Raw genomic sequence first — 22,503 nt, forward strand, 5'->3', positions numbered from 1 at the left:
GGTTACGACTGTAACCCTTGTTCCCTGAGAAAGGGAACGAGAACTGCGTCCCTTCGCCACACCTCCCCCTGCCTGGGAGCGCTTGCTTCATCACAGAATGCTATCTCTGTTGTGTGCCGGCGTCCTTTTGTAGCTTCCGCATATGCCGTCACACATTACGTCATGACGCAACACCAATCAGGATTGGTTTAGTTTCATTCATACTTCAGAGGCGCTACGCTGAGGGGCGTTCCCCCAAAGTGTCATTCGACGCAGTTCTCGTTCCCTTTCTCAGGGAACAAGGGTTACAGTCGTAACCCGAGACGTTTTGTAGTGTTCCAGTAAAGTAAAAGCGCTGGCTTTCTGTCTGTCTCCAGATGTCTGTGCTTATGGTGTACTTTGCTTTGTAGTGTTGGTTTGAACTATTCTATTCTATTCTATTCTATTCTATTCTATTCTATTCTATTCTATTCTATTCTTAACTTTTTCACCTTCAAATCTCTCACTTGAAAGCAAACTAGCTGTCATCTGGAGCAGTATTAAGCCAGCTTGCTGGTAATAAATGTTGCTAATTCTAACACTATATGGCTGCTATTGTGGAAATGTTGCATGAAAGTAGTGGAAACAGTAGAGTGCATTAGTGCTTGTCAACTTTTTCAGTGTCGTTTGTTCTAGAAGTTAAGAAACTGTTAATTTAATGTTGCTGATTATATCTGTAGAAACAATAATTCGTTACATTTATATAGCGCTTTTTCTGAGACCTCAAAGCGCTTTACATATGGAAGGGGGGAATCTCCTCAACCACCACCAATGTGCAGCATCCACTTGGATGATGCGACGGCAGCCATATTGCGCCAGAACGCCCACCACACACCAGCTTACTGGTGGAGAGGAGAGTGATGAAGCCAATCAGTATATAGGGATGATTAGGAGGCCATGATGGACAGAGGCCAAGGGGCAGATTTGGTCTGGATGCCGGGGTTACAACCCTACTCTTTTTCGAAGGACATCCTGGGATTTTTAATGACCACAGAGAGTCAGGACCTCGGTTTTACGTCTCATCCGAAGGACGGTGCTCTTTTGGCAGTATAGTGTCCCCGTCACTATACTGGGGCATTAGGACCCACACAGACCACAGGGTGAGCACCCCCTGCTGGCCTCGCTAACACCTCTTCCAGCAGCAACCTAGTTTTCCCAGGAGTCTCCCATCCAGGTACTAACCAGGCTCAGCCCTGCTTAGCTTCAGTGGGCAACCAGTCTTGGGCTACAGGGTGATATGGCTGCTGGCCATAATATATTTTATGTTTAATGCAAAATAAAGCATTTGACAACAGCAATTAAGTACCTTGCTCATAGAAGAGATGAGTTTTCAGGTTTCTTGAATATCGCAAAGGATTTGGCAGTTCGGATAGAGATTGGAAGGTCATTCCACCGGAAAGGAACAGTTAATGAAAATGTTCTTAAAAGTGATTTTGTGACTCTGTGATGGTACCACGAGGCACCTGAGGGAAGGGTATGGAGCCTGTGGCCGTTCTGTATGCAAGCATCAATGTCTTGAACTTGGTGCGAGCCCCAACTAGCGGCCAGTGCAGAGAGATAAACAGAGCTTTTTCATTATCAGAGAAAATTATTATTGGGTCAGTATACAATAATCTCCATTACCAGACAAGAATTTATCAAGAAAACTTTCCTGGGGAACAGAGGTATTTCACTTGGGGTCATGCTCAAGGGCTCATGCTCATGCTAGTTAAAGGGTCTGGCAACATCCCTACAAGGCAGATGTTTCAAAACTGGACCATTTTCTTCAAACTGAACAACTTTTAACAGCCCCCCATAACATCTATGGCCCTGCAGTTTTACTTCAATTCACACTCACTGCGATTCACAGTATCAGGAAGACAACTCCCTCGGCCGTTACGGTCCACACCATAAGTAAAACAACTCCCACGCAATTTGCAAGTTACCTTTGAGTGCACTGTAGCTTCTTATTTGCTCCACAGTCTGTTTGTGTTTATCTTTCTCTCTCTTCTTTCTCACACTTCTCAAGATGAGCAGCGCAGCTCTGTAAATGAGTCCAGCAGCCTGCTGGGTGGTTCTCCCAGAAGGCATTGCAGGAGAAAAAGTTCTCCATACCACACAGGGCAGCTCCACCCGGCTGTGAGAGTGGCAGACCTGCTCCAGCACATCAACCAGATGAAGACAGGAGAGGGGTATGGATTCAAACAGGAGTACGAGGTGAGGGTCCATTGAGGTTATATAGGGGATTTGACAAGCAATTCAACAATTATATGCCTACTGGGTCCGATTTAAATGAGTTTTATAACTTGAAGCAAAACTGTTATTAGCAAACTGCACAGCTCTATTATCTTAGAAGTAATTTGAAGAACCTATTGCCTCCAAAGTGACATTAAATACATCTATAATGTCAACAAAGATTTGTATGTTTCCACAAAAATATTAAACAGCACAACCATTTTTTAACATTGATAATAACAAGATTCCTGAGCACCTAATCAGCATATTATAATGATTTTGGAATGATCACGTGACACTGAAGACTGGAGTATTAATAAAATTCTGCTTTTCCATCAGAGGATAACATAACATTTAACAGTTATTTTTAATTGTAATAATATTTGACTATTATCGTTTTTTATACTGTATTTTGGGGCAAATAAATGCAGCCTGGGTGAAAAAAAAAAAGTACAAAAACAACTTTTGAACTGTAGTCTCGATCTTAGCACTCAAGCTAAGAAGTGTGTTTACAAAAATATGGATAGGTCCAGACCGTGGCTCATACACTCACGTCAGAATGTGACTCCAGAGTGTGACCAAACCTTTCAAAGGTCTTTCATATCAGACCTTCAAAATTCGAAATATTCCACTTATGTATTAATAATACCTCCAGTTCTTCTTTGCTCTCACCATGCTTTCTCAATGGAATATAGATATTCTTTTTGAGTCATTAATCTGAGCTCACGAGGCACATACATTTTTCCTCCAGAATCCATGCTATCTCTTCCTCGAGAGGGGATACTTTGGCTGGTGGCCAGGGTGATCTGAGGGTTACAGTGTGGCACAATAACCGACGAGTCATTCCTCGGGCCACGCCCCCCTCCATATCTCAAATCGTGGAGCTTCCGTGTGTGCCTGGTTCCTCTCAGGGACCCATTGTTTTCATTCGGGGCTCCAGGGATGATGTTATGTCACTTACAGCATCACAAGGCGGGCTTGATTCCTCTGGAAATGAGGATTCGGGCTGGGGTGCCATGTGCAGGGTAGCCGCGGGGTCTTAAAAGTCTTAAAAAGGTCTTAAAATGTCATGTTCCTAAATTAAGGCCTTAAAAAGTCTTAAATTCCGTTGACCAAGTCTTAATTTTTTAAACGAAGGTCTTAAATTTCATAATACTAGCCTATTTATTCAAAGTCAACCAGACTGCAACGCAAGGTGAAATGGGGGAAAAAACAACAACAACGTAAAATTCAACAGGGTTTAGCGTAACGTCAGAGAACTTCTAATTTCTAGTATGCGACATCCTGAGAGACATCATGGGGAAGTGTCGTTCGGTTCGGTGTACGCATTTTCAAACCGAACGGTTCATTTGACCATTTTTCCTGCCGACCAAAATTTTATTATTTCAAATGTAGCGTGGCAAGCGCGCTCATAATGTAAGGGACGCCGGCGCGACCACAACATTGTCCAACATCAAATGTGCAAACGTAATGTAAGCGGAACGAAACTGAGCTACTCATTATTGTGTGGTTGAAGGACCGTTTATCAGTTTGGACCAGTGCAGCGCGAGCGATCTTGATCAAGCGACACTGTTACACAGCGGTAATAAGAGATCCAGTAAATAAATCATTTGAATTCGCCACAGAAGTAATAACGTCGCTGTGAGATCTAGTGAGAAACATTCACATTTCTCCGTTATTAACGGATCAAACAGCGCGTGGAAGCCAGGAAGAAACATTGTGCCATGAATGAACTATCCGGTGTCCACAGATCAGCAACATTCACCAAGCAATGGTTGAAGCAATTTGAATGCTGAGAAACTTTACTTAGACGATTTGAAAAGTTAGTTTATCTGTTTCTTGTTATGAATGTTTGATATTTACCAAAAACATCACTTTGCAGTGTGTTGTTGAATGAGTTTTTTTTATAATAATGTATTTTTAATTAAAACATTTGTTAGTAATAGTCATTATTGGGATTTGATCTGGTGTTTTACGACTGCATAATAGGTGCGATGTAGGTCTTAATTTTCATTAAAGTGGTCTTAAAAAGGTCTTAAAAAAGTCTTAAATTTGGGGTGATCAAACCTGGGGAAACCCTGATGTGCAATGGACATGCTGCCGCGAGCTCCTGGACAGGACCCCAGCGCCTTTGGCATGTCGATTGCCTTGATTGCTGGCAGTACGTCTCGCTCTGCACCACTTCCATCCGTTGCTCAAGAACCAGCATGTACTAGTCCGATCAGACAATACCGCGACAGTAGTGTACATCAACCGACAAGGTGGTCTATGCTCCCGGCGTATGTCGCAACTCGCTCGCCACCTCCTCCTATGGAGTCAGAAGCATCTGAGGTCGCTTCGAGCCATTTCTATCCCGGGAGACCTGAACTGTGCAGCCGACGAGCTCTCACGGCTTCAGCCTCTCCATGGAGAATGGAGACTCCATCCCCAGACGGTTCAGCTGATTTGGGATCAATTCGGGGACGCGCAGGTAGACCTGTTTGACTCCCACGACTCGTCCCATTGCGACCTGTTTTACTCCCTGACCGAGGGCATGCTCGGCACGGACGCACTGGCGCACAGCTGGCCGCGGGGCCTCCGCAAGTATGCGTTTCCCCCAGTGAGCCTTCTTGCACAGACCCTGTGCAAGATCAGGGAGGACGAGGAGCAGGTCATTTTGGTTGCCCCTCATTGGCACAACCGGACCTGGTTCTCCGAACTTGTACTCATCGCGACAGCACCTCCCTGGCCAATTCCTCTGAGGAAGGACCTCCTTTCTCAGAGACGGGCACCTTATGGCACCCCCTCGTCCCGATCTTTGGAACCTCCACGTGTGGCTCCTGGACGAGACAGGGCAGGTTTGAGTACACTACCACCAGCAGTGGTGGCTACCATCACTTCCGCTAGAGCATCGTCCATGAGACATGCCTACGCGTTGACGTGGAACCTCTTCGTCACCTGGTGCTCTTCTCGCCGAGAAGACCCCAGAAAATGCCCGATCAGTGTCGTGCTTTCCTTCCTGCAAGAATTGGAGCGACGGCTGTCTCCCTCTGCCCTGAAAGTGTATGTTGCCGCTATCACCGCACATCACGACGCAGTCGAGGGTAAGTCCATGGGAAAGCACGACCTGGTCATCAGGTTCCTGAGAGGAGCGAAGAGACTGAATCCTTCTCGCCCTCCTCTCGTTCTCTCTTGGGACCTCTCAGTGGTTTTAACTGCCCTGCAGAGTGCTCCCTTTGAGCCTCTGCAATCAGTGGAGCTTAAGTTCCTGTCAATTAAGACAGTGCTCCTGGTTGCATTGGCCTCCATTAAGAGGGTAGGTGACCTGCAGGCATTTTCCGTTGACGAAGCGTGCCTGGAATTCGGGCCGGCCTGCTCTCACGTGATCCTGAGACCCCGGCCTGGATATGTGCCCAAGGTTCCCACCACTCCCTTTCGAGATCAGGTGGTGAACTTGCAAGCGCTGCCCTTGGAGGAGGCAGACCCAGCCTTGGCACTGCTCTGTCCAGAACACGCCCTCCGTGCTTACGTAGGCAGAACGCAGTGTTTCAGGACCTCAGACCAGCTCTTTATCTGTTATGATGGGAAGCTGAAGGGAAAGGCTCTCTCCAAGCAAAGGTTGTCTCACTGGATAGTGGACGCCATTGCTTTGGCATACCAGTCATATTCTTTTGCCATATTGGTCGACCGTGCCCCCTTGGTGTGAAGGCCCACTCCATCCGGAGTGTGGCTTCCTCTTGGGCTCTAGCGTATGACGCCTCGCTAACAGACATCTGCAGAGCTGCAGGCTGGGCGACACCCAACACATTCGCAAGATTCTACAATCTCCGAGTGGAGCCAGTGTCCTCTCATGTACTCGCTTTCAACCAGCCTTTACTAGGATCTGCTCAGGTGTCTTCGCTTGCTCGCCATTCAACTCCACGGACTGGATACGTGCGATATTCTCCTCAGGTCTGCCTCCCCGAGAAGCCCTGAGTTTGTCCAGCACTGTTGACATCAACGCCAGAGTTATGCCACCGGCAGCTTTCGCGATTGGCCAGGTGCCACCATGTGCATGGTTCCCCCTCTGGGCGACCCCCACATGTGTATTTCCACTGTAAGCCTCTCCGAGCATGTGTCTTTCCCTTGGCAAGCCACCTTGCCCCCCCCTGGGGTTGAAACATTCCACCCTGCGGCTGGACACCCCAGTGTTTCTCCATATGCAGCCCCCTCTCGGGTCATATGTGTATTCTTAAGTCCCCACCCTTCGGGGAGGCAATAATTGCATATTTCCACTGAGATATGCTTCCCAGTGTACCTTGGTATTCCTGTGTTAAGTAGGAGTCCTTCGTTCGTGCTAGTCTCACGATAGGGAGCTCAGACTTAGGCAGGGCACTGGAAGACCGCCAAGGTGGTGTGATTAGACTAGGAACCCCATTCGTCGTCACAACGTAACTCGTAGTGACCACGAAAGGGATCGTCTCCCTGCCACTTCCGCTGTACCGCTGGAAACGCCTGAGTTCAGTCTCGGCTCCTCAGCGAGAAAACATAACTGCATGTTGCCGGCGTACTTCCTTATATACCCACAAGGTGGGGCAGAGTTACGCTATGCAAATTCCGCAGACCAAAGGCATTTCATTGCCATTGGCTCGTTTTCTAATTCTCAAAGGTGATAGGCTTTCTAAGCGAAATCCCATTCGTCGTCACGACATTACTTCTTCCATAGGAATTAAGAGGGTAAGTAGCAGTCAGGCGCTGCTAATTCAATGCTTTTGATTAATTGTGAATCAGCAAGCGTGACCAACTCTAAACAAGCAGAGGTTTTGGCAGAATGCTTGAGCATTCAGGTGTGTTAACACAATGCCAAGGAGGAAATATGTCAGCAATGATCTTAGAGAAGCTATTTTTGCTGCCCGTCAATATAGGAAGGGTTATAAGGCCATTGCCAAATAATTTGAAGTCCTTTATTCTACCGTGAGAAAGATTATTCACAAGTGGAAAACATTCAAGACAGTTCCCAATCTTCCCAGGAGTGGACATCCCAGCAAATTCACCCCAAGGTTAAGACAAACAAAAAACAAAAAACAAACAAATTGCTGCATCTCAGACTCTACAGACCTCCGTTAGCTTGTTAAATTGCCCCAATTAAGCTATTTTAAAGGCTCCTAATTTTGTTTTTGGAGGTCTCCTACAACAGGTTCACATGCATTAAAGGTCAAAAAACTGTTTCATTTTCTCAAAATATATTTTTTCAATGATTCTCAAACCACTCGACGGATGAATCGGTCTCTCTAAATCCCTCCTTTCCACAAATAACAGCATATCAGCACAAACACCTCATTCCAACTGTCAAGCATGGCGGCGGAGGGGTGATGATTTGGGCTTGTTTTGCAGCCACAGGACCTGGGCACCTTGTAGTCATTGAGTCGACCATAAACTCCTCTGCATGCCAAAGTATTTTTGAGTCAAATGTGAAGCCATCTGTCCGACAGCTAAAGCTTGGCTTAAATAGGGTCATGCAACAGGCAATGATCCCAAGCACATCAGCAAATCTACAACAGAATGGCTGAAAAAGAAAAGAAAAGTGTTGCACTGGCCCAGTCAAAGCCCAGACCTCAACTCAGTTGCAGGACCTTAAGAGAGCTGTGCATAAACAAATGCCCATTGCCCACAAAATACAATGAACTGAAGCAACGTTGTAACGAAGAGCGGGCCAAAATTCCTCCATTCCTGGTTTTCGGCATGATAGGCACAGAACATTCATCGTTCAAAAAGGGAAACTGAAGGAGCTATGACTATGGATATACAAACCGAAGATAAAACAGAAGATGCTATATTAAATGAAAACATCACAGACGTAAATGGAAAATGAGAAGATCATTCTGTGTGTGCCCTCTTGATTTCGTTGTTTGCTTGCTTTCATTATTTCTGTTTTTCTTCTTGTGCACTGGTTTGCAAAGCTGAATGTCCAATCAGAGTGATCTCCTCCACCAATTGAACATGCCCAGTCAGCTGAAAAGCTGCTTCCGACTAGTTGGAAGTTGGACTAGCTGCTTGCTGGGGTTCCGACTAGTGCTAACGATGTGGAACACACCACAAAAATTAGGGCGACAGACATTCAGCAATGGCTGACCATCACCTTGGTATCAGCTTTAGGGTGCTTTCACATGTGATTCGATTGCTTGGTCCGAAAATTTTTGTGGGTTTAGAAATTTAGAAATATACATCAAATCAAAGAGTGATATGATAGTAGAACTGCATGGAGGATATTTTAAAGACATTATACTTGCCCAAAATCTAAAGTTATTGAAAGTAATTTAAAGTATAGAAATCAGAAAAATACAAAACTGTGTCCTTACCAAGCACAAAGTATTCAGCAATTTTTGCGTGTGAAGTGCTATGTGAAACAACAATCACTACCAATCCGTAAAGTTTAATATCTAATACAGCTGTGGCTCTGGCCCAAATGCTGCCCTTGCAGACTGTGCAAAAGGGTGCATCAAGGGTGCATCACAGCCTTGTTGTAATGTGGGACACCCTATAGGTCGCAGAACACATCACACATCACACTACACCACTGTGCCATTTTGGAAAGCCCAATGTGACATGGAATTTTGGAATAAATATGGTCTCTCTCAGAGACAACTTCTACAATATCTTTTAGTGCCATTGAGGTCAAAGAACAGCATTTAAATGAACTAAACTGTTTAGAGGCAGCAGGTCCTGACCTGTATCTCCAGCTACATTAAAGACAATATATACACATATTATTTGTCTAACTAACAAAATTGTTTGAAACTTTTTATTGTGCCAGTAAAAAATAAAATAAAAATAAAAAATTCCATCAGAGATTACTCTGCAGTTACACTAATTTGAATGCTTTTTTTCTACATATCTGAAATCAGTCACTTCTGCTCACTTGGATCTACAGCAGTTTGATAAGGAGGCCAGCAAATCAGTCTGTGATGTTGGTTAAAATGGCCTTAAGCTGTGTCATGCAGCATCTGGATCTAAGAGAAGCACAGAATATTGCTTGTAGACTTTAGCTCAGCGTTTTATACGACCATCCCAGATCTTTTACTGAGCAAACTAATGGGCATGAATGTCTTTCTGACAAATTAGAAGCAGTATGTTCCGAAGAATTACTGAATGATTTCTGAATGTGACTCTGAAGACTGGCATAATGAATTCTGACAATTCAGCTCTGCCATCACAGGAATCAAATACATTTTTAAATATACTAAAATAGAAGACAGTTATTTTAAATTGTAATAGAATTACACAATATTAGTGTTTTAACTATATATATATATATATATATATATATATATATATACATACAGTATATATATATTTTTTATAATAAATTAAATAAATCCAGCCTTGGTACGCATAAGAGACTTTTCAAAAACATATATTTTTCTCCCCAAAATTCAGCGCAGTTACAGCGGGATTGAATATGAAGGTAAAATAGTAGCAAAGCTCGAGAGCACGTAAATGTGAATTTGAGAACTTGTACCATAAATATTCGTACTTGTACGCGGACATTTACACTCACAGCTTCAATGTGAAAACCTGTAAAATAAGAAAAAAGTTGAATGTTAAAATTTGCACTAGCAGACAATAGTCACAAACCTGTATTCTGAATGTGAAGCTGCAGACAAATAGTCACAAATGTGTAAAATGCCATTCACAGAAATACAATAACAGACACAAACTTGTAATATATATTTGAATTTAATCTTACATTCACAGTACAACCTTAATTAGGCACTTGCAACTTCTCAAATCTGTCACTGCAATTAAAAATTTCGCGCCTTGACTTTTGCTACTCTTTTCACGATATATTAGTTGCAAAACTAACTTGTGCACTTGAAACTCAGAGGCGGCTAGAGAAAAAGAGGGGCGGGAGCGGGTTGTTCAAAGGAGCCGTTTAATTGGTTGGTGCATAGCCAATGACGCGAACGACTTTGAAATGGGACTGGTTTATTTTTGCCGCGGTGACTTTGCCGCGGCAGCTAGCGAGCCAGTAATAGGCATTCTGGTTGACTACCTACTGTAAACAGTTCTGACCAATTTAGGACAGATTTACTTGTATGCGACTTGCATAAACAGTTTGGTAGCCCACACTTTGAAATGTTGCCTTGTGAAAGCGTACTGATCCAAGAAGAAACTGCAACATTTTAAGTCCCTGTTTCAAAACAAAGCAAAGGATCTATGTGTCTGAAAATGTCCTACGACTTTTGAAAACATCATTGATTTCATTAAACACACCCAGCACTACCCTCTGGGGTGATCAGGGATTCTTCAGTCAATGTAGAACTAATTCAGCAAATTATTCTTCTCATCTCACTCTCAGATGTGATAAAAAAAGAACATTACTTCTGTCAGAAAGCACATCAATGCATGTACTTTCTCAGATACAACCTTGTCCCATACAGTTCTTCAGAGACACCACTGAAATTGTAATTACTTCTGTCATTGTTTGACTCTGCTAAAAGTGGTTCAAAAAACATATATTATTTGGTGTCCTGATAAAGCAAACACTGCAATATTCCCTCTCTGGCTGAGCTCTACATGGCCAGAACAGTGAACCAGGCCACAAAGATTATTGAAGATTATTTTCCGCCATGGTAACTGCTTGTTTTAACAGCTTCCCTCTGGCAGACAATCCGACTAACTAAGACCAGCAGACACTGGCACAGCTTCTTCACAAAACTGTTTCCCAACAGATGCACCTCCGTTACAGTAGTGTCTCCCTGAACTCTGTTCATATAGATTCTATAATGTAGTGGGTAGACTTTTAGTAACGTGTAACCTGTATTATGTTCACATTACAACAGAAACAGAAATGAATGTGACTGAGGAAATGGCTTAATTCTCACTGCAGCTGTGACTGGTTAGCACAAAACCTCAGGAAGGAACTAGAATTTTAGATAATATTTTAGAATGATTGTAATTTTAACTGTACAAATGCTACGGTAAAACCTGTTAACTGCTCAACAGTGCCCTTTCTCTATAAAGTGAAAAAATTGTATGGGTCTAATTGTGCTGCATAACACACGAGAATGAACCTCATTGGTTCTTGCAGAAGCTCAAACGTGCTGCATAAAACACGAGAATGAACCTCATTGGTTATTGCATGTCAAGAGAACATGCTTTGGCTTCCGTTTACCATTATTGATTTGATCACTTCTGCCTCCATCTTTATTTTTGTTTTAGAACAAAGCATATCTCTTACGTACTCCTGAAAAAAAGTGCTGCGCCCCACAAGAAATTAACATCTGCATCCTGATTATGCATCTACTTCGTAAACTGCATCTGACTTGATAAAATGTGAGAGCGAAGGGGACTTAATGGACGAGTGGGAAAACGTGACTTGCACTTATTTTGGGGGGTCTTTTTTAAATTACAGTCATTTATATGTAATTGCCAGGTGGTACACTTCACCTGCTTTCGGGTTGGAATGTGTGTTAAACAGCTGTCACACATTAGCTCAAAAACGATGCGGCTTTAGAAAGCACTTAGACAGCTGGAATACGTTGGCAGGGCTCACAGCTTTCTGTGTACATGCACAAACAGAAGGTACTGAAAACTATCAGCTACTTGCTTGTCTTGAATTTGACACTAAGAAAGTTCAATGCTTTTTATAGACAAAGGGAGATAAATGTGTTTTCAAATTCAAAATACATGACTAAACAATACCTGCTAAAGTGACAGGAATGCAAAGCTATATCTGGTGCCCATCTCACAATGGGTGCCATTAAATATGTGCTATACAATTTCAAATCAAGACCCCAATGGATGAAGAAGAAAGCATTCATTAAGAATGATTTGCACACTGATAGCTTGATTCATTTGCATGTGTTGTCTGTGTTGTTTTACCAGCTTCACTAAATTAATTATGCAAATGAGGTAATACTACAAACATGGCCCCAAATTTAGTGCTGATCGCAATTTGCACGAAGCGTTTGCCCAGCTTGGAGAGTGATTCTGAGTGCTAGGTTGTATAGGATGCTCTTATATAATGCTCTTCTTCATCGTTTGATCATCATATGATGAAAAACATGCTGCCATGAATGCAAATAAATAAAATAATAATGAAGAGCAATATGTATTTGAAATATAAATCTTTTGTAACATTATTAAGTCTTTAATGTCACTTTTGATCAATTTATGGCCACAGACTTTTTATTGATAGTAGGCTATATATAGTTGATGTGATGTCCAACACACTACAATCATTTGAATATCTCTGCTTGTGTTTGTAGAGTTTTTTCGATGGCTGGGACATAAATGAAAAGAAGGACAAGACCAAGGGCCGACACGACACCCTTTTGGGTCGTAAGTGTTATTTACAGTAATGATTATAATATAGTTTGATGTTATAGTTATATATAGTTTCCTGTTAGCACATGTTGCAAAGATAATGGCTTGGTACTTTAATATGCATAATATACATAACATACACAAATATTGGGTAAAATGTTTGTTTAAAATAGAGCAGAGTTATCATGTCAAAGATGTTGCCAAGTTGTAGTCAAGGTAGGTGGCTGATCAGGTTTTGAAACAGAGCATTATTATTATCATTATTATTATTATTATTATTATTATTATTATTATTATTACTGACTAGCATTGTTCTTAATTTTTCTTATCCCAAACAGAAGACCGCCACCGTGTCAAAATGCATTCTCTCCTGGCTGATCCTAACTCGGACTATGTCAATGCAAACTACATTGATGTAAGTTTTTCTGTTTTCCTCTTTGCGCTCCTTTCTTCACTCCTCCATCTATATACATGTTTCTCTCACTCCTGCTTTCATTAAACAAAGGTTACACATAACACGTTTATATCGCAGTTCGTTTTCTCGCTGAGAGCGCTGCACATAGATGAATTTGCTGTCTAGTTTTGACACTTGTTGTTTTATTTCAGTATTCCATATAATTATAATTATTATATACAACTGCATTGTCCTGCCTCCCTAAAAGCCTGTCAAACATTTGATTTTAGTGCAGATGTGTCTTTTCTTTCCCCAGAAAGTTTTGTTAGCACAAATCTTAAACACAATTCACTTTCCTGTCAGGCAGATTCTGAACACTTTGCTCTTAATTTTAACCATTTAATAGATAAAGACTTTCAAACATATGTCTCTGTACCACATAAGAAGCATCAATTTTATAACTATCTGTGCTAGAGTCTCAGGAAATCCATTTTGTGTCATCTTTTAGTTGGAAGGTTATCCATTGGAATTGAGCAATCAAAACCTCTGCAGTTTGAAAGAGTCTAAAGACATCAGGACTAACGTTTAGGTGTTTTGTCAATTTCTTTAAGGCTCTGAGTTTTTATTATGGTTTTGAATTGCATTTATTTCTATTTAAGGCTGAAGCCACTTTTGTTATATCCAGCACTTGCAAAATGAACAGACTTGAATTGCTCTTTCTGGTTGGGTTGTACTTAAGTGATGAAAAAGAGTGCCTGATTATAGAGGTTTGTATACTAGAATGCAAAACTTTGTCACTCCACTTTTATAAGAACCAGATATCTTGATTTTCTTCTACTCCTCAATAGTGATATGCACTCAAGAATCAAAAAGTCAATCCACATATGATTACTAAAAATATGGATTGACTTTTTGATTCTTAAATGCGAATATTAAAGCTTTGATGCAAGTTAAGAGCACTGTAAACTTCTCTTTTGAATTAATTGTCTCTACTGTCATATATATATATATATATATATATATATATATATATATATATATATATATACATATACATATATATATATTGAATAAGTGAGGTTCAAATACTTTTAGCATGTTCACCTAAAGATTGCTACAGAAATGTTGTAAACAATAAATTTAATGTGCTGTTTTTGGCATCTCTTTTATTTTTTATTTTTTTTAAATGAATGCCATATACAGAGTGGGGGATCAAAGGATTCACAAATGATTGTTTCTCAAATGATTCTGTACCGATCCAGTGCAAAAACAGAACACATAGTACATTGGCAGTGACATTTATATCATAAAAAAGCACACTTAGATGAACAAACATGCACAAGAACCTTCACAAAAGTTTAACTTTAGTTAAGTTTTAATTTCAATTTGTTTTTTGTCTTGTAGAAAACAATAGACCAAATTTCAGTGTAATGAACATTATATTTTAATATAATGGATTTATTTACACTGTAAAAAGCAGTAACCTGCAATTATTACCATAAATAGCTTTTTTCTACCTGATCTGACACTTAAAGGTTGTATCAGTGATTTCAGGCCCAAAAAAAAAAAAAAAGATCACATTCATCGAATCTTTCCTAACGATCCGCTAGCTGCCCGCCCCATAAGCATGCCGTCAAAAAAACGCTTCTCTATAGGCAGCCTAGGCTCTGAGATCTGCACACAAAAACAATTGGTTTCACCAACCACTCAAAACCAAAACAAATAGTGTTCCAACCAATCACCGACAGGGGGAGGGTGTTGTGAGGTTTTGAGCCAGCTTCTTCTTCAGCTCCGACTTCGCGTGCAGCCGTGCACGAGCACAAAACCTCACAACACCCACCCCCTGTCGGTGATTGGTTGGAACACTATTTGTTTTGGTTTTGAGTGGTTGGTGAAACCAATTGTTTTTGTGTGCAGATCTCAGAGCCTAGGCTGCCTACAGAGACACGTTTTTTTGACGGCATGCTTATGGGGCGGGCAGCTAGCGGATCGTTAGGAAAGATTAGATGAATGTGATAAAAAAAAAATTGGGCCTGAAATCACTGATACAACCTTTAAATCTAGTTTTCTTTGTGTAAACTATAATATATTGGGATTGATTAACCCTTAAAGACCGATACAGCCGCCCGCGGCATAAAATAACTATCGTTCTAAAATGTTGAATAACTTTTGAGTCGCTAATCCAATCTGTATGCTTTAAAATGCACTGTAAAGATGAGATTCTCAGCTTTCCCGTGTTATCACTGTTGTCTCTATTGGTCATTCAGTGGCTCCGTAGTGCCGGTGATTGCGTCATCAAAATCTGCAGCAGTGATTCGTCAAGGAAACACATGTGGTTTCTTTCTCTGAGCCAAACAGGAACGATTGTTGATGCTTAGTCCCACCCCCATGCCCAGATTCGCCCAAACGGTCATCAACTCAACCAATAAACATAGTGATTGGTGTTTTTAACAACCAATCTCGTTTCTTTATACATTTTAACAAACGCAATGCATTGAAAACTACGCATGAAAACGTCTCAGGTTACGACTGTAACCTATGTTCCCTGAGAACAGGGAACGAGACACTACGTCAGAATGACGCTATGGGGAACGCCTCAGGCGTGACAGGTGTCTGAAATCAAATATCAACTCACGTCAATCATGTTGACCGGCGACAGCCCGTGAATCATCAGCTTGATTGATTAACGCGCGACCTGGATGTATAAAGGGGAGCCTTGCACACATGACAACATCCTATCGTCTGAAGGGACTGTTGCAGGCAGGCCCCGAGGCATGGCAGGAAGACGTAGTGTCTCGTTCCCTGTTCTCAGGGAACATAGGTTACAGTCGTAACCTGAGACGTTCCCTTTCGAAAGGGAACTCTACACTACGTCAGAATGACGCTATGGGGAACGATATACCAACGCCACCATGCTGAGGGGAGTGCATGCCCAAAGGCAGTGACAACTGCCCGAACCAGTAATTCAGAAACACTGGAACCACTCACCCTTAGGTCACATCGGGCTGTCAGTGACAGCACTCCCTACCGGTCATAGCCCAAGCTGATGAACCAAGAAACCGCCAGAACATAGTTAATGGGGGGTATATCTGGGCCAGCTCAAAGGCTTAGGACATCAGCTTCCAATAGAAGGGGTCCCTTCTAGGGAGTGTGGCTAGGGGACCCAAGGGACTCCCAGCCAGTGCACAGTCTGGCCATAGCCTGTCTGTCCGAGACAGAGCCTCTGGAAGTTGCCTTGGATAAGGCATCCAGAAACCAAAGGCCTGCGAAGCTGGCAGAAACCATACAGTTCCGGAACACAGAGACGGGATCTCCCGGAGAGTGTGACTCAACCTCAAGAAACGAAGGAAGTCGTCCACTCAATCCATGGGTCTACCCAGTGCTCGCTCCGAACACTGGGGAAGTAAGAGAGGGTTCAAACCAGGAAGGTCTACTGAGACCTAAGACCTGATGACCTCCTCATATGGGGAGCTCCAGTACATGAGGGCTCATATCAGGAAGGCCGGTGAGGCCTGTAACCTGACGACCACAGTATGTGGGAGCTCATACTCAGGAAGGCCTGTGAGGCCTGAAACCTGGCGACCACAGTATGTGGGAGCTCATACTCAGGAAGGCCTATGAGGCCTGTAACCTGGCGACCACAGTATGTGGGAGCTCATACTCAGGAAGGCCGGTGAGGCCTGTAACCTGACGACCACAGTATGTGGGAGCTCATACTCAGGAAGGCCTGTGAGGCCTGAAACCTGGCGACCACAGTATGTGGGAGCTCATACTCAGGAAGGCCTGTGAGGCCTGTAACCCGGCGACCACAGTATGTGGGAGCTCATACTCAGGAAGGCCGGAGAGGCCTGTAACCTGGGGACCACAACCTGTGGGAACTTACTTACAGAAAAGCCCTAGAACCAAAGTCTGGGCCACGTAAAAAAGGGAATAAGCGTACAGCGCACAACCCTTACCATAAATATGGATATAGAAAGAACATGAAAGAAAGTGCATGTACTTGCCATTCTGAATCCAAGAAGGCCGGTGAGGCCTGTAACCTGGCGACCACAGTATGTGGGAGCTCATACTCAGGAAGGCCTGTGAGGCCTGTAACCTGGCGACCACAATATGTGGGAGCTCATACTCAGGAAGGCCTGTGAGGCCTGTAACCCGGCGACCACAGTATGTGGGAGCTCATACTCAGGAAGGCCGGAGAGGCCTGTAACCTGGGGACCACAACCTGTGGGAACTTACTTACAGAAAAGCCCTAGAACCAAAGTCTGAGCCACGTAAAAAAGGGAATAAGCGTACAGCGCACAACCCTTACCATAAATATGGATATAGAAAGAACATGAAAGAAAGTGCATGTACTTAGCCATTCTGAATCCAAGAAGGCCTGATGAGGCCTGTAACCTGGCGACCACAGCATGTGGGAGCTCATACTCGGGAAGGCCGCTCATCAGAATGTGGAAGTTAGCTAGAGAAAGGCGTCTGTCGTAATATACGTGACGACAGGACGCATCTAGAGTGGGACCCGAGGTGAAAAGACCAGGGTCTGAGCCACATAGGAAGGGACCGAAGCGAACAGCGCATGACCCTTACCATAAAAATGGATTTTAGAAAGTACACAGGACGTTAGTCGTGTGATTTACCATAAGCATGGGTTTAAGAAAAATAGATGAAGTAAAGGTGCATGTACTTCATCACTCTATATTCAGGAAGGCCTAGTGAGGCCTATAACCTGACGACCACAGACTGTGGGAGCTCGTATCCAGGAAGGCCGGTGAGGCCTGTAACCTGGCAACCAAAGCATGTGGGAACCCATGATCAGGAAGGCCAGATGAGGCCTATAACCTGATGGACACAATGCGTGGGAGCTCACATTCAGGAAGGCCTGATGAGGCCTGCAACCTGACATGTGGAAGCTCACAACTAGTGAGGCCTAAACCCTAGCGACCACAGTGAGTGGGAGTTCACATTCAGGAAGGCCTGGAGAGGCCTGTAACCTGACATGTGAAAACTCATAACCAGGAAGGCCTTTAGGAAGCCTAAAGCCTGGTGACCACTGAATGTGGGAGCTTAACACTCAGGAAGGCCTGTGAGGCCTGAGACCTGGCGACCACAGTATGTGGGAGCTCATACTCAGGAAGGCCTGTGAGGCCTGTAACCTGGCGACCACAGTATGTGGGATACTCAGGAAGGCCTATGAGGCCTGAAACCTGGTGACCACAGTAAGTGGGAACTCACATTCAGGAAGGCCGGATGAGGCCTATAACCTGACATGAGGAAGCTCATAACTAGGAAGACCTGCGACCACGGTGTGTGGGAGCTCATACTCAGGAAGGCCGGGTGAGGCCTGTAACCTGGCGGCCACAATATGTGGAAGCTCACATTCAGGAAGGCCAGGTGAGGCCTGTAACCTGACATGTAGAAGACCATCACCAGGAAGGCCGGTGAGGCCTGTAACCTGGCGACCACAGTATGTGGGAGCTCATAACCAGGAAGGCCTGGCGAGGCCTGAAACCTGGCGACCACAGCATGTGGGAGCTCATACTCAGGGAGGCCTATGAGGCCTGAAACCTGGTGACCACAGTATGTGGGAACTCACATTCAGGAAGGCCGGATGAGGCCTGTAACCTGGCGACCACCATGTGTGGGAGCTCATATTCAGGAAGGCCTAGTAAGGCCTGTAACCTGGCGACCACAGTATGTGGGAGCTCATAACCAGGAAGGCCGGATGAGGCCTGTAACCTGATGACCACAGTATGTGGGAGCTCACATTCAGGAAGGCCGGGTGAGGCCTGCAACCTGACATATAGAAGCCCATCACCAGGAAGGCCGGTGAGGCCTGTAACCTGGCGCCACAGTATGTGGGAGCTCATAACCAGGAAGGCCTGGCGAGGCCTGTAACCTGGCGACCACCGTGTATGGGAGCTCATATTCAGAAAGGCCTAGTAAGGCCTGTAACCTGATATCCCAGTATGTGGGAGCTCATAACCCGGAAGGCCGGATGAGGCCTGTAACCTGGCGACCACAGAATGTGGGAGCTCATATTCAACCACAATATGTGGGAGCTCACATTCAGGAAGGCCGGTGAGGCCTGTAACCTGACATGTGGAAGCTCATAACCAGGAAGGCCTGGTGAGGCCTATAACCTGGCAACTACAGTATGTGGGAGCTCATATTCAACCACAGTATGTGGGAGCTCATACTCAGGAAGGCCTAGTGAGGCCTATGACCTGATAACCACAGTATGTGGGAGCTCATATTCAACCACAGTATGTGGGAGCTCATACTCAGGAAGGCCTGGTGAGGCCTCTGACCTGATAACCACAGAATGTGGGAGCTCATATTCAACCACAGTATGTGGGAGCTCATACTCAGGAAGGCCTAGTGAGGCCTATGACCTGATAACCACAGTATGTGGGAGCTCATATTCAAGAAGGCCTGGTGAGGCCTATAACTTGATAACCACAGTATGTGGGAGCTCATATTCAACCACAGTATGTGGGAGCTCATACTCAGGAAGGCCTGGTGAGGCCTCTGACCTGATAACCACAGTATGTGGGAGCTCATATTCAGGAAGGCCTGGTGAGGCCTCTGACCTGATAACCACAGTATGTGGGAGCTCATATTCAACCACAGTATGTGGGAGCTCATATTCAGGAAGGCCTGGTGAGGCCTCTGACCTGATAACCACAGTCAATTCCTGGGAGCTCACCTCAGGGAGGCCCAAGCGCTGTCTGGTTGCAAAATGGGGACTGTCTGGCCAGTATTGTTTCACAAATCGCACGCACCACAGCTCAGATGCTGAACCCTCCTCCCTCGAGAAAAGGGTCCGACGAGAGCGGAGCATCTTTAAATGAAAAACGCTCACAGTTTGCACAAGAGGCTCTCTCGAGAGCCTCCCGCGCGCTTCAGCGATATTCTCATAACAGACAAACAGTCCCTGAAGACGAAAAGATGTTGTCATGTGTGCAAGGCTCCCCTTTATACATCCAGGTCGCGCGTTAATCAATCAAGCTGATGATTCACGGGCTGTCGCCGGTCAACATGATTGGCGTGAGTTGATATTTGATTTCAGACACCTGTCACGCCTGAGGCGTTCCCCATAGCGTCATTCTGACGTAGTGTAGAGTTCCCTTTCGAAAGGGAACTAACGGATGCAAAGTTTTTGACCATAGCGCAAAACATGAAAGAGCATAAAACACGAAAGAGCACAAAACACGAAAGAGCATGAGTATGTAAAAAAAACAGCAGTACAAATCGGAGGATGTGTTAGAATTTTTTTAAACGAGTCGTTAGACGATGACCTTGTGGTGGAACCTTCCGATTCAGAAAATTGTTTGAATCATTTGCACTGTTTATTTATTTTTGTATTTAGTTTGTGAAGATTATTTGTGAACCATTTGTTCATTTACACTCTGTAGGCTATATTGTATTGTTAGTATTTATATACTCATTTGTCACTACTTGTTATATTGTTTGCATTTGTTGTTCATGTTCAAATTATAATATAATTTTCTGAAGAAAAATGTTTGCTTCAGTGTTCTGTTGTAATATACTGTAACAACTTTTCTATTTACTTTACTTCCTGAACTTATTTGGACACATCTACATTGTCAGTAAATGTAATACACCTGTTTTTACTCAAAAACGCCTAGAATAATATTATAATAAATGGCTATAACTTGCTGAGGGATTGTTACATGTAGACAAAATTTCATCTGGAAGTCTAAAACAACCAAGTCTAACTTTCTAAAGGAAAAAAAACAAAACTTCAGGAAGTTCTGTTTGAGTTCACACTGAAAACACCACATTTTTTGCTGCCGGTTTTCTTAAAATCTTGTTAATTTCATAAATTCTCTGAGAAAAGAAATGTAAAACTGTGACTTTAAATGAGCTAGATGGAAACTTTAGGCTCTCCTGTTTAAAATGATATATGGCACTTGATGCTTGCTGCTAGAATGGGTTAGAAAAACAAAGAAAAGTACAGGTGAGTCAGGCGCCCCAAAGTCATCTCATCTAAAATAAATAGATTTTATTTAAATCAAAAAAGCTATTTAGCATTACTTAACCCTTAAAGACCTAGAACATTGTTCTAGGTCTTTAAAGAATGTTCTAGGTCTTTCTAGGTCTTTAAGGGTTAAGTAATGCTAAATAGCTTTTTTGATTTAAATAAAATCTATTTATTTTAGATGAAACCACATGTAGCACATTTTTAGGTTACCTTTTTTTCAGTGCACAGAAATCACTAATGAAAGATACTGCACACTGTCACTTGTTCAAAAGTCAGTTTGTTCAAAAGTCAGAAAACAGTGTATGTTAAATGACAATAACAAAATTGAATGTGGCTCTGATGTGACTGCATTTCATGACATAGCAGACATCTTATTTGTGGAAGATATGGATGAAAGTCACCTTAAAGGGATAGTTCACCCAAAAAATGAAAATTCTGTCATCATTTATTCACCCTCAAGTTGTTCCAAACCTATATGAATTTTGTTGTTCTGCTGAACACAAAAGAAGATATTTTGAAGAATGTCAGTTGATGAGCCCCACTGAATACCATATTGTTTGCTTACCCAAATTCTTCAAAATAATTAATTTTGTGTTCAGCAGAACAAAGAAATGCATACAGGTTTGGAACAATTTGAGGGTGAGTAAATGATGACAGAATGTTGGGTGAACTATACCTTTAAACTCATCAAATATTTGCACACCTGGGTTTAAAATTGGACTGTGGGTCCCTGAATTGAAATGTAATATTTCAAATTGTTAGCCCCCTAAACTTTCTCAGACTAAACTTAGTCTGCATGAAATAGAAATATGATACAGTAAATTACAAAATACACCTTTTTACACCTGTTTATTAACTGTGTGCCTAAAACAGATAAATTTTAAAAATGAAAGAGCTGAACAAGAGACTATATGAGGGTTTTTTTTTTTTTTGGACAATGCATGGCCACTCATCTGAACTGTAATTTGCAGTTAGTTTGAAGTGATTTCCTCTCTGCAGGTGGTTAGTATGGAATCTTTATTATTTCCTCTTTTTCTAATCATCTTAATTAGCCTGTTTCTCTTTCTCTCTTCTTTCACCCATTTCTCTGTGTCTGGGATCTCTTAGATTCGGATAAACAGAGAAGTAAGTACTTGTCTTTTTCCTGTCTTCCTATCATCTGTCCATGACTAATTTATTCTACTATCATGGCTCCGTGCTTAGACCTTTTCTTTCTCAAGCCCTTTTCTGTCTATGTTGCTTGAGTTTATTGTGTCTTTATTTGATCTCATTGCATCATCCCCTGTAACTCACAACCTTACAAAGCTTTAAACAAAGCTTTAAACAAGCTTAAAGTCCAACTGAAATCAAAATTGACCCTATTTACTTTGTTAGCGCATATTACTAGTCTTGTGGTGAACAATTAATCCGTGCAAGTTAATACACAGAAAAAAATTGTTTGCCGTCGTAATCTTTGGCGTTCCTTCTCTGATGACGTAGGTTTGACGGCTTGGTTTGGGAAATGCTTAACCACTCCCCTCAAACCGTTAGTCTGTAATGAGCGAGAGATGGAGAGGAGGAGCGCTAGAGTAAAACCCTGCCCTCTGTT

At 42.9% G+C, this 22,503-nt stretch overlaps 1 protein-coding gene across 9 annotated transcripts in view; it reads left to right on the top strand.

Annotated features, from left to right (window-relative positions):
- ptprua (protein tyrosine phosphatase receptor type Ua) overlaps window positions 1–22,503 on the top strand; it is a 480,983-nt gene that overhangs the window by 398,892 nt on the left and 59,588 nt on the right. For 6 of the 9 annotated variants that reach the window (XM_084423701.1, XM_084423706.1, XM_084423703.1 and 3 more), the window contains exons 17-20: window positions 2,027–2,214; window positions 12,462–12,534; window positions 12,858–12,934; window positions 22,023–22,040. In XM_084423701.1, the coding sequence (XP_084279827.1) occupies window positions 2,027–2,214; window positions 12,462–12,534; window positions 12,858–12,934; window positions 22,023–22,040 (356 nt within the window). The remainder of the gene's footprint in view (window positions 1–2,026; window positions 2,215–12,461; window positions 12,535–12,857; window positions 12,935–22,022; window positions 22,041–22,503) is intronic. The other 3 variants (XM_084423704.1, XM_084423707.1, XM_084423709.1) reach the window with 1 other exon arrangement.

This window comes from Rutilus rutilus (assembly GCF_951802725.1).
Source record: "Rutilus rutilus genome assembly, chromosome: 11".
Taxonomy (NCBI): Eukaryota; Metazoa; Chordata; class Actinopteri; order Cypriniformes; family Leuciscidae; genus Rutilus; species Rutilus rutilus.